This window comes from Haplochromis burtoni, unplaced genomic scaffold (assembly GCF_018398535.1).
Source record: "Haplochromis burtoni strain Fernald_Lab_line unplaced genomic scaffold, NCSU_Asbu1 Contig_87, whole genome shotgun sequence".
In the NCBI taxonomy this organism is placed as follows: domain Eukaryota; kingdom Metazoa; phylum Chordata; class Actinopteri; order Cichliformes; family Cichlidae; genus Haplochromis; species Haplochromis burtoni.
In genome coordinates, this window is record NW_024582448.1 from 1038142 (window position 1) to 1051933 (window position 13792).

The 13792-nt window shown below is 39.3% G+C and overlaps 1 protein-coding gene across 10 annotated transcripts in view; it reads left to right on the forward strand.

The window, feature by feature from the left end:
* Window positions 1-13792, forward strand: part of pcbp3 (poly(rC) binding protein 3) — a 78576-nt gene that overhangs the window by 44581 nt on the left and 20203 nt on the right. For all 10 annotated transcript variants that reach the window (XM_042222502.1, XM_014334684.2, XM_014334685.2 and 7 more), the window contains one exon: window positions 9942-10101. In XM_042222502.1, the coding sequence (XP_042078436.1) occupies window positions 10027-10101 (75 nt within the window). In that variant the 5' untranslated portion in view covers window positions 9942-10026. The remainder of the gene's footprint in view (window positions 1-9941; window positions 10102-13792) is intronic.

Genomic DNA, 13792 nt, shown 5'->3' on the forward strand with positions numbered 1-13792 from the left:
CTTTCAAAAAGCTTCCACTTTAAAAATCTGCAGCATTCAAGCATTCAAGCATTCAAGCTTGTATTTTGTTAATTACAGTAGTTGTGGATTAATAACTCAGTGTCATCTGAAAAGAGGCTTTTAGCTGTGCAGTTACTTTGAAGTTAAAACTATAAAAAGAGCAATAAACTGAACAAAACACAAAAACAAAACAATATGTTAAAGGTTTATGCCTATTTAAGGTCTCACAACTCATGATTTACTTTGTGGTTTTTCATTTGACAGGTTATCATTTTTGATTTGGACGTCATTTGTCTTTCAACTGAACTATGATTCATATTATGAAAGCAGCTCCAAAAGCCTGCCTGTTAGCGTCATTGAAAATGGTGCACTTGCTTTAACTGGATGATGGGTTGATTGTTCCTTTGTGTTAAATCTAATCTAATTTTATTCGTAAAGCATTATTTCATAAAGAGGTGGTTCAAGGTGTGTTCTTGCAGTCCTTAAAAATTAACACAAGGTCTATTTACTTTGCTTTTTAAAAAGACTGTGATTGGTGGACTGATGATAAATGCTATCTCACTTCACTTTGAAAAACCCTAGAACAGGGGTAGGCAACTCCAGGCCTCAAGTGCCGGTGTCCTGCAGGTTTTAGATGTGTCCTTGATCCAACACAGCCGACTCAAATGGCTAAATTATCTCCTCAACATGTCTTGAAGTTCTCCCGAGGCCTGGGAATGAACTAATGATTTGATTCAGGTGTGATGACATAGGGTGATGTCTAAAACCTGCAGGACACCGGCACTTGAGGCCTGTAGTTGCCTACCCTGCCCTAGAACATGTAGAACTACCAGGTGACCTAAGCGGTCTAATAGGTGTGTGTACTGAAAGCATGTTTGGTACGTATTAAAAAAAAAAAAAGCACTTGTTATGTTTGAGATGTTTGTTTGTCAGCAGGTGACAGCCTTTTGATAATTTTCTATACAGTGGAGGTAGTAATTATTTGATCCCCTGCTGAATTTCTAAGTTTCCTCGCTCGTGCCTGAGTATGTTTCATCGGGAAATCTACGACTAAACTGACGTGCACCTCCAGAGAAATGAACGCAGCCCGCAGCTATTGTGGTTGTCCTGTTTCACCTGATTCCTCCTGTGCATTTTTTACTACTTTTTCACCCGAGTTTTTGAATTTATGAGCGAGGCACTTGCAATCGTTGCCTTAATATAATGAATAACAATCATAGCATCAATTTCTGCATAAATGTCTGCAAGCTCTTGGAGCGAGATTGGTGCAACTGTCAGAGAGGATGTTAGGGGCTGTATAATGTATAGATGTAACCATATATCTTGGATAAAAACTAAAGAATGCTCACTTACAAAGAAATGCACAAAGTTACAAACTCTGGACACTGTGGAGCAAAATAAACAAAAAACACTATAAAACATATAGCCTTCTTACTTTTAGTTCTAAATATATTATGCAAAACGTGTAAAAGACAACCTCAACTGGCTTTCTTTAACAGACATTATGCTGAGTAAAGCTAGCTATTCATATAGCATGACAGTCTGTTAAAACTGTGCACAACCTGTGACTACCTTTCACAATAACAAGAGACAGAAGCTGAAGAAAAGAGAGCAGAGATGGACCAGAATAAACTAAATAAAGTGACCAAGTGAGAGCTGTGTAGAGGGATTTTACATGCATGAAAGTATGAAAAAAATGAAAGACCTAGGCCATAAACCCATGAGGAAACCATTTACTGAGCTAGGGCAAAGGTCTGTTTTCCCAGAGGCCTCTATAGGAGCACGGACGTTTCCCCATCATAGCCAATCAAATAAATCCTGGCTTAAGGCACTTCCATACTGGCTTCTCTTTTCAGACACGAAAGCTAAAACTAGCTGTCAAACTGTAAGTGTTTTCGCAGCTCTGTGCAGGCCAGTCTTAATAGTGACTAATCAAATGAGTCATAAGTTGATTTTGTTTGAAAATAATGTCAATGTCTAAATAAAAAGCATAAAAAACAATGTTAAACACTGTTCCACAGGCCCATGGTAAATATTAAGACCACACAATTTGCCGTTTTGGGTGTGTGGTCTATTTAATTTTTTTCCAATGACAGCAAATTTATTTGTATTATATATACTCCTGAGAGAAGAATGAGGTATTATAAACTCATTCTAAGAGCCCACTTATCCAAAACCAATATTAATACTATAATAACAAATGACAAAAATCTATTAGAACCTACACATCACTTTGGTTTTCTCTCAGATATCTTGATTACAACTGTTCCTACACTAGCTGCCTCTGAGCTGTAAGTACAAGAGCAGGATTTCACCTTCCCCCCAACTGAAAAGTGAAACATGTGCCATCATAGCCTAGGGAGAAGTGATATTGTTTTAAAAATGCACATATTTGCAGACGCTCTGCAGAAACATATTCCTAGCATTGCAGAGTGTATATTACTTGCTTACAGAAGAGTTCAAGCTGTCTCTTCTGTACACTTAGGGAATCATGACTTGAATTCAGTAATGCCAATGTCATAGCATGTCATATTTTCAGGAAGTCAGGGAAATTGTCAGGAACCCTTTCCTTCCTGACATCTGAGCAGTGTTTGGGAGGGAGGAGTCATTACACCAAACAGGAGTAGAATGGTGCCTTAATGCACTGGATTGAGTTGAATAATGTATACAAAAACATTCAAGGTGTTTCCAGTGGATTTTTGTCACTATTTTATGAAGGAAGTCTACTGGCCTCATAAAATTATTAACTCTTTTTTAATGCTAGCTAAGATACAGCAGTTACACTTACTCCCTGAACATTAGTCTTCATCTGTCCTATGTACTGATTCTTGAAACGGAGTCTCGCACTACAGACCCCAGTCACATATTTTTACACTTCAAATTTGTTTAGCAAGTTACTAAATTTGGTCTCGTCACTCTCTAGTTTCTGTTCTGTCATTGTCTCTCTTTACCCTCTTCCACTGGTACCTACTCGGGTTTGGCACTGCTCAGCTTATAGGGTTTTCTATTAGGTAGTAGTACATGGTGCCAGATACTTTTTTAGTACCTACTTGGCCAGGATTACAAGTGAATCTGAGGCAATCTGAAAATGTGGCATCAACAGATTGCATGCTACCAATTGGCTAGTCAGTGGGTCACTCAGTGAGCAATGATGGCGTCTTCTTCATGAAAATCCAAACCGCTAGTTTTTAAACTCTGCAATAAGGGAAATGGCTACCAAAAAAAAGGTCTGTCAAAAAGCCATACACAGAGCAGCAGGTAAACTACTGGCTTAAGTTTGGGAAAAGTTTATGGTTTAGGTTCAAACTAGAATTAACCTTATAATAAACTGTAAAAACTAGTCTTTAGGTTTGACAGAAATAAATACAGAAAATTGGCATGATAAGATCTTTCCCCCCCATTTTCACCCATCCTAAGTTTACATTCTGCTTGACTCTGTTCAGATCGCGTGTTTTCTGTTTATACTGTTCCTAACATGTGTGCAGCCTCCTAGTGGACAAACTACACAATGTCAAAACCCAACATATGTATGGTGTTTCTCTCATCTCTGCTTTTCTTTCCGTCATTTTCATTAATCATTATCGTTTATAAATGCTGATACTGATAGATAGATTGCCAAATAGGTAATAGCAGCCAATAACACTGACCTGCCAGTAAATCAGTCAGGCTGTACATTACTTCATTCTTTGTTATGAGACCGCGCTGAATGAACAGTTTCCCATAGCTGCCAAATACTCTTTGTTTTGATAATGCAGTGCTCGCCCTACAACTTACTGCTTTGGGTGAGAGATGTTACTGCGTTATTTTTTGCGGAGTTTCATTTCAACAGCAGCTAGTTTTTTTCCTCAAGTGTTACTCCATCTCTGCAGCAGAAATGCCACGAGGGTTAAAGCCTGTGTTCATCTGTGTTTGCTGCGTGGCTGTGCTGTAAATGAGCAACAGAGCTGTTTTTGCTCTAGCCAAGACTAGCTTCCCTGTCATCGGATGTACAGATGTTTGAGGTTGTTCACCACCAGTCCATCTTTTAGATTTTAGACTAATTAACCCTTGCTGGAAAACTTGAAACTGGGGTGTTATTAACTCAGTTAATAACGCCTTCCCTTCTGCAACTGTGCCACATGCTCTGTTCCACCACTTTCCCCTTCACACATATGCACACAGTGACAGCCATGAATAGAAGTCAGGCGACAGAATGAAATTACATTTAGTAGAGATGCTCAAAGAAGTTAAAAGAAAAACTTTCTATAGTGCTAACTGAGAGGCTGGTTTAGTCAAAATTTAAATTGACAGGTAAGCCAATCCCCAAGAACATCCCTCGAACAAACTGTGCTATAGCAGTTTAGAAAGAAGAAGACAACAGGCGCAGAGGAAGCAAGAGAAACTGATGTTTTAAAAACAGCAAGACTGATATGTGAACAGTTTACTATGGGGTCCGATTCACATGTGGACAATTATGTGACACATGATGCTTGTTAACACCTTTGCTGCCACACGCTGTCTGACACCTCTTGACAAAGGCACCGTGATCATTAGACCCGGAGCAAGATGTACACATTTGTGAGCATTTTTCTTTTTGTACCTTTATTTACACGTCAACACGGTATGTTTTTTTGTTCACAGCTCTCTAGGTGTTGCCAACTGGTTAGGGGGAAAAAAACCAAAACAAAAAAAAAAACCAGCATCACTACGAGGTGCAAAAAGCACAAAGCCCAACGCACCATGTTAGCAGTTTTGTCTGACTCATTTGTTCTAACACCACAAAATATCACTCTGCAGTTGACCCTGTTTCTCATAGCAACATGTCAAACAGTCATGATAACGTCGTCTAAGTGTTTGTGCTCATGGATATGAATCCTCTCAGTAGTCAGCACACCTGTTAAGCAAATTTATTTGTATTGCTACATTTTATTATCGTCAGCAGGGACACATCACTCTGGCAAACAGCAAAACAGAGCTTTAAAAGAATTTGCAACTTCTGTTTTTAAAAAGAAAATCCAAAAACATTAAGTCGTTTTTAATGAGAAATACCACATTTCAAATTACTGTACCAGCCACATGCATATAGAGGCACATGCTACTAGCAGGTAGCCCTTTGTGCAGCTCTCTGGCTGTGAAACCCCAGGCAAGACCCACATTAGTAGTTACTTGAGTCAGGAAAGGGCAAAGCAAGAAATGCAGTATGAGGAGACGGACCTGGACACCCTACTGATAAACACATGTTTGCTGAAGGTTCCTCTGACTGCACGGAAGCAGGGTAACCCAAAATCCTGCAATGGGACTGTATTGCAGGAAAACTAACAGACAAGCCTACAAGGTTCTGAGCAGGTGTTCACATAACTGCCCATTTATAACGCATCAAAAACTGCACTGTAAAATGCAGGTCTGCATTTTACATTAGGTGGGCCTCAAGAAGCCTTGAAAGAGGTATAATAGTAATGACTAATACTCTGTGACGTCACTTAGGATAGATGAGGCATCTCACTACCAAGCAGTAACAACCCAGGGGGGAAATGCGAGGGAACCTCTCTCAGACAAGGTCCCTGTTAGGACAAGAGGCAAGGCTGTAGGACAGAAAAACTAACCATGCCAGTGCAATGGCTGGGCCTGGCTCTTACCACTTATTTCACAACTTTGTGAAATATTCATAATAAACTAATTCTAGTTTCAAAATGCTGTAAAATTATGAACTTACCAGAACATTTTAACTGAAACATCTGTTACCTGTCCTGTACAAGAAGTGATCTCATCTACTTTGATTTTTATTTTAAGATGTGTGACTGGAGGTTTTAAAGAACCCAAAGCAAATCATAACATCTCCCATGCAAGGAGAGGAAGGGTACCACAAACACCTTGAATGTGATCAAAAATGTCTGATAAACTCAGAATAAAATTTAACACACAACTAAAACTACAACTACTGAAACACTTAAAAGTTATGTTTACAAGGAAGTGCCAACAAACGGACTTACATTTGTCAACCAAAAAAACCCCGAAAACGCTATATATCTATAGTTTATAGTTCTAGTTTATTTATTTATATAGCACATTTAATTACAACAGTACGTTGACCAAAGTGCTGTACAAGAATACAAAATACCTAAAATAACTTTGTAGACATTTGTGGTTGTATAATACATTATACAACATCAACCAAACCATATTTGTAAATATATAAAGTCCTTTCTACCTATGCAAGAAAGACATTTACACCTTTAAAATGAAAGAAATAACCCGCACAAAGACAAGAAATGTACAATGTATACATAAAGGCAGGTAGGGGGGGTTGCTTTTATAGAGGAATGAATGTAAACTATAAGAGAAAACACATTTTAAAAAGTGCTTTGCTGTGTTTACAAGTAAAACTTTAGCGGCAAACAGTCAGTCAACACACACGAGGTTGTATATAACACGGAGAATGTAATTACCAAACTGAAAACAGCAGAGGTGGATTATTTTACTCACGGCATTCAGATGAAGGTCATTCTCTTTGTCCGGGAGAATTACTTGAAGCCCATATTGGTTCATTTTCCTGTTGGATCTGTCTGGGCTCGTCTCGGCCTTCACTCTGTGCCGTTAGCGTGGTTAGCTAGCTGACAGCATTAGCAGCACACTTGATAGTAGTGTGAGTCAGTGTGATGTTGAAGTCGTTGCCTTTAGTTCACTTTTTCGGGGTTTACTACAGCTTCACAATGGCTTCACGTACATTTAGAAGTTTATTATTAAAGGACTGAATCTTACAACCTGGCTGTCTCCATGCAAACCTTTTTGAACACCTTCCTTGGTCTTGCAAAGCTGCTACAGCTCCAGCACAACCTCAGCACACCTGTGGGCAACTCTTTTCCCCGAGGGCCATGCTGGCTAATAAACATTAAGAGAAAGACCCCATTATTTCAACTTTTTTCTTATGAATCTGATATATAATCTCTAAATTTGGTGAAGTTATCCTTTCCCTTTCTAAAAGTGCAAATTATTACTTGTTAATTGGTGCTCAGAGGTTCCCAAGGTGCTTGGCAGGTAGTTTCTTCCACCTATCTTGCAGAACCTGCCACCACCCCCCCCGGTTCTTGTGCCTCCACTTCTATTACATCTCATTAATCTTGTGCTGTGCTGAACTCCTGTTTTTTTCTGAATATATATTAATCTAAAATTAGACCACCTTTAGCCACAGCAGTTTAATTCATTGCATATCACAGGAGTATCTATAGATGTGCCACACTTACACCTGCATTCCATAGTTATGCAAAAATTAATGATAAATCCCACTTTTCTGTAGCACAAGTAGGCACAAATATTGGTAGGCTACAACAAAGCAATCTTTATTTCCAAAGATGTATAGCAAAAAACAAAAATAACTGACTGGTGTAAGTGCGTTGCATCAAAACAAATTTTGCATTAAAATAATATTTTAATTGATTAACCATAAAGAGTATTTTTGTTTATTAAAATATGAACTTTGTTTTCAGTGTACCAGATGGTCATCAGTGCTATTTTTTGGATATAATGAAATATCCATTCTTAACTGATGATCTGACCTGGGGTGGCCTGAAGCTTATCCCAGCTGCCACTGTGCAAGGAAAGGCAGGGTGCACCCACATCACCAGTCAGTCATCGGGCTAACACACTCTAATGAGCATGTTTTTGGACTGTTAGGGACTTGTCTTTATTGGATCCCTGTTAAATAATTAAATTCCATTTAAAATGTTTTTGCTTACATATGAGGTCTAAAATGATGAGGTAACTCTGGACCATGTTTATATCAATCAAATTATATTGCTGTCTCATGTCTGTGCCTACCAATCATCCCTCAGCCCTTTGTTTAAAAGCAGTAAAGTTTAGGGATGAGTGTTTCTCGTGGGAAACGCAACACATCTGATTGTTTCAGTGGGTTCTAAGCTAGACATATTTTTGGTTCGTGGATGTGATCACTTCAAGGTCCACAGTCTTACTGCTTCTTCTTGTAATAAACTAAACGTTTACCTTTGAACCAAATAAAGCTCAATTTAAGCCCAGGTGGCTAGTCTGACCCTGTGTGATGTGGGCCTGTTCATTGCACTGACATCAGGGCTTCCTGGTGACCAGACAAACCGCTCTTTGTGGCTGACTGTATGTGTGGGGTTACTTTCATGCTGCAGAATGAATTTAGAACCAATCTTATGCCTTCCTGGTGATGCAGAGTGATAGACAGGAATCTGCATTTAAAGTTGTCCCCGGCAGGTATATTTAAGTTGACCTCTAAAATGTAACTTACATATATCCAGTGTGGATATCAGTATCTGTGGGTTTTGCCCTCACTTCAGTGCAGTTAGCATGATTTATATTCCTTTTCTCACAATACTCAAACCAACCTCACTAACCAAAATGGGTGGGGAGGGCTGCTGTGCTAATTTTTATATATCTCCTCTTCGTCTTTGTTTTCATAGGATAATATTGTTCCATTTTCTTATATGAGCACAAAAAGTAAACAGTAGCCTAAGGTTGTGTCTGGCTGGAAATTAGAAGCTGTAGCCAAATGAGTCTCCACAAAAACGCAGAAAATAGAGATTGGAGAAGAATCCCCTGGGGCTGCTTGATAAAAATTTAAACCTCAAACTTGCAGGTAATGATAACAGCAGTAACTCAACAGGATGGGTGATTACATCAGATTGCAAACTGTATCTACAGAAAACTTAATATTGACATTTGGATGGTATTGTCTGAGTGAAATGACAATAGCCAAAGGGTTACAGAGCACCACACTAACCACGGGACAGTAGGAAATGTGAAACAGACTGGATTCAGGCTCTGCATCACATCACACATGATATATTGACATTCGTGTAACAAAGGTCATTCTAAACTTGGCAACAGTACAGAAACTTTTCCTTTACTCATTAAAGATTTCTTTGTTATAGGCTTTACATAGACTTAACCAGAACACCAAGTCATTTCTTATAACTTTTTAAAACACAAAAAGCAGCTATGACTTTTTGGCACAGCCATCCAAGCATACAGACTGGTCTGTTTGCCTTTGCCTTAACAGCAAAGGCAGAGGAGAGCAAAGTAATTTGACTAACTGTAATAAGGGCACAGGAGGAAGACTTTAATGTCTGAGTCAGAGGAAAAAGCTTTTTAGCAGTGAAGACTCGGAGGATTCTGCAAGTCATCGTGCTGCACCTTCAAGGGAACATTACATATATACAGATAAGGCATTCCTGTAGTCCATGTATACATTTATTCACCTAGTTTCATCTCAATGGCACGGTCCTCCGTCACAAATGTTGCAAATTATTTTATTCCTGTATTGGTCAGTCTGGTATTTCCAGTATATTCCTAGATAGTTCGTGAATGAGAGCTCAGAAGAATTTTCTCTCTCTCTTCTGATCTGGCCTGCAATTAAAAACAAAACAAGTGATTGCTTTGTTTTTGCGTTTGAATTTTTAACAGAGCAAATAGACGGGGGGAAAAAAATACCCGGGGGGGAGCTGAATGTGATTACATTCGGTTATCTCTCAATCTTCTCAACACAATTACGTGTCATTCATGAAACAAATATTGAGCAGGCAGCTCATAAATGTGTTGCTTAGCCACGCTGTAGTCGAATGGGCTCTGCACTTTGGATTTTTAGCCTAAAGTCATCACTTATTTTTAATTTAGGCATTTGTGGTTAATATACCCCAGAAAACAAGCGTGTTATTTGGTGCTGTAGATATGAGGAGTGTGCAGTGTCACAAACTAATGAACCACTGAACATTAGTTAAAATCGCTGAAAGCTTTATGTTGTGTTAAAGTAGTCTGTAGATTAATGGCTTTAGAAACTATTTTATGTGTCATACAGCAGAAATATGATTCAGTTACCGCATCTTCTTATAATAATTTAATGCAACTGGAGTCGACGTTGATATCATCTGCTGGTTGTGAACACACCGACTGTGTTTGCTTATGTGTGATGTTGTGTTTTGTAGGTGACTGGCTGGCTGGAATACCACCGCACTCCTTCTCCTTCTGAGGACATCCTACTGCTGGACCACCAGTTTTTCCTCCCCCAGCATGGAGCCCACAAAAGTCCAGTCAGAGGGTGGCCTCAATGTCACCCTGACCATCCGCCTCCTCATGCATGGAAAAGTAAGTGAGCACAGTGATTGAGTGCTATATTGACTGTTAGGAAGCCTGAAAAGTGAGAGACATGCAGAGGGATTTATTTCTTCATTTCAAGAGCTTTTCAGTGATGAATCAGGTGCCAGTTTTACATGGTCTCTCTTCTTAAACCTTTCATCTGATTTTAATGAAGTTGTATTCAGATAAATTGGAATTGTACAAATTGTGCAATGAAATTAACTTTCAAATCGTTTCTCTGTTTGTCCTTTTAACCTCAACTCTGACCTTAGATTTGACCGTCCTAGTAGCAGGACATCTGTAAATTAAAAAATTTAATTATATGTCACAACCTGCTGTAATTCATAGGACTTGCATCATAGTGGTGCCTTAAATTTTAAATAATTAAATTAAGTAAGTTGGTTTGTGGAGACATCTGTAGACGTATACCAAAACATCTATATGTCACAATATTCAGGATAGTTGATGAAAAAGAGCGAAATTACAAAATATTTTTAATTGTTTACCACACTTAGTTCCACTTTACTGTCAAGCTGTGTGCTGTGGCAGGCGGCAGGCAGGATGTAGGACCCAAACGCAGGACTTGTACATGGAATGAGAAAACTTTCCACAAAAATAAATTTCACAACAAACAAACCAAATCCTCAAACAAGAAAACTAAACTGGACACTAGAAAATAAGATACAAACCACGGACTGAGAACTAGAATTTCTTCAGGACCACAAAGGCAGAAACACAGCACGGTGAGGGCACAACACAACAAAGCGCGAATGGAACACAGGGCTTAAATGCACAGTCAAGACAACGAGAGGATGGGGAATGGGTGTGAACACATCTGGGACAAACGAGACATAACAAGACAAATGAAGCAAAGCAGAGTACATTGGCAAAGGACACAGACTGTCAAAGTAAAACAGGAAGCATGACACAGAGATACAGACTTGACACTGAGACATAGAAACATGACAGACTCTGGAACAGCGGGAACATGAAGCACAGAGACAAAAGTAACAAGACGTGGGACACAGGAAAGACATAAAGACAGAAAACTAAGACTAAGCATATAACACACAGAGAACAGAAACAGAACAGAAACCTAGAAACCAGGAACTGTAAATATAATACAAAACAGAAAACCATCATTCAAAGAGTATAACTTAACCCAAAAAACACAAACACTGGTTCACCAGACCCAGTGCCTTGACATTTACTATTAGTTCTTTGTGACTAATATTCTCCATAAAGTACCAACAACAGTACAAAAATAAACAATTGTAGCCTGCAGACAAGCGGTTCCATATACTGTTGATACTGCTAACATGTAGACATGGGTTTAAAAAGCTCCTACTAACTCCTACTAAACTCCGCCTACTAACCAACAGGGGCTAAAAAGAATCCTGCTAACGTGAACTACCGAAAGCCACCAAATGGTAAACAAAAAAAGTACTTTAAATGTTAAAAAGTAGAGAACTATTGTATATTAGCATCCTGGAGGCCTAGGGGTTGAAGGTATTGAGTAGCATCAACATTCAAGTCCAGATAGCCATCTTTGTTGTTTGTAATTACCAGTCTCCTTCCTCCCTCAGTTCCGTCCATCCATCTACTTGTCTAATAAAGGCCCAAAGTGCTTGAAAAATGACTGGTGGGCATTGAGTTTGAAAGATGCTTAGGAAGTGCCAATAAAATCTGCAATTTGTCCCATTATGGAAACCGTTAGAGCCAACAATAGCTTTGCTTTGACAACAGTCTAGATCAGCTTGAATGAAAGTACAACAGCAGCATATGCTGTTTCCACTTACTGTACACAGCATTAACTCATATTATGTAAGATCAACAAAATAAGCTAATGGCAGCAGATGTATTTTACCTTCCCACACCAAAGTCCAGCTTTGCTCTACTTTTACCTTTCCTTACTGTGGGGTTATGTAAGCAAGCTTCACTGAGGTTCAAAGGCCTTTGGAGACTTCAGGCCTTTAAGACTGAAAATCTCCTGCTGTGTGTTTCTCTGCTGCTGACTCAGCTCAGCGTGTTCTTGTTCGCCCTTAGTATTTTCAGATTTCCCAGGGCATGGTGTATAATGTATTAATGGGCACCAACTTTTTAGACACATGTGTACCATCCTCACTCCTTTCTACTCTTTAAGAATTAGTTTGTGTTCACCTGGTTTTATAAAGAATGCTGTATTATCATGGCTCTTGCTTTCCATCCCCCACCTCTTGTGCTTTACTTTGTAAATAATATCTGTATGGAACGACCATTACTTTCTTGTCAGTGTAGAGTTTGTAAAAAAGCAGATTTCTTCTTGTCTAGAACTGTATGAACGTTACATAACAGCAGCTCAGTTACAAGTTTGCTTCAAGCTAGGCAGCTAGAAAACCCGCAGCACACATGCGTAGCTGATAATGCTGGTAGATTCTGCAGGACAAAGAATGAAGCTCACATCTTCTCCTTGCCTGGTGTGCCAAGCAGCCTGTGAATGGCCGTGCAGGTCAGCCTGCATGACTGCTCATGTAATCGCTTTAAAAGCCAGTGACCCTGTGACTGTTTGAATAACCCCACATCCTGGCAGGGACATAACCACAGCAGCCACAAGGGAGGATTTTGGCAGGATTACCCACGTCCTTTCTCCACAGCAGTGAAGCCCTCAAATTGAGAAACCATTGGGTTACATTGGGTATTGGAGCATTTTCATCATTATCTATTGAGGGCAGGCAACCCTCCAGCATCCTGTTACACTTTCAAATGACTTTTTTCCCCTTTTGTGATGCCCAGAAAAGAGTTTTTGGTAGGCTCATCTCTGTGTCCCTGAAGCTGGAGTGGAGTGGCACAGGTGCCATTCTCCTTTCTCCCTCTGAGAAGAAGTTTATATGAGTATAAGTCATTCAAGAAGCTTGCACCTCAGCCATGTTTGCAATTCCAGGCAGTTATTACGAGATAATGTGACCAAACACACATCTAAAAGAATTGGAAGAGACATCAAATGTATTTCAGTTGTTAGTGGGACAATACAGGAAGACAGATAAAGAATCACCCCTCAAATATGATTAAAAAAAGGCTTTGATGATGAGCAGGTGACTTAGCCTGAAAATATGGTTTAAACCTTTTTCCCCTGCAGGTTATACTTGTATTAAATGTAGGAAAAGTTCCACTTCATTACAACCACATGAATGAATGCAATTGTAATTTGATTTACTTTAAGAAGAAAAAACAATATAGTTAATGAAACAGGGCTGGATGGGTAATCTACTGCACTTCTGGGACAATGAGTCAATGCAACGGCCCTACAAGCACAGACAGCAGCTCATTGGTTCATTTGGTTTAGAGCTGGCACTGACCATTACAACTGAAACTTGTTATGTTTATGAGTATATTGTCAGAAAGTTAGTTTTGGAGTGTAATTTAATGTAGCACTTGATAAATATAAATGATTCTTATAGGGTAGAACCTGGCGCTGTGAACTGCAACTGCCTGCAGCTTTAACGTCACAGTAGACGTAACCCTCACACTTTCTGAGGAGAGGTCGGGGAGTGTTGATGCTTGCAGCCAGCGCTGCCTCTGTGCCCTTTACCAGCTGTGCCACACCAAACCCATAAAGAGTGATTCAACAAGCATGGAAAGTCTGACCCTGAACATGCCTGTCTTCATGTCTTGGCACAGTTTTTACACCCTGTTCAGTAAAAAGAGAAGCAAACAATTAAAA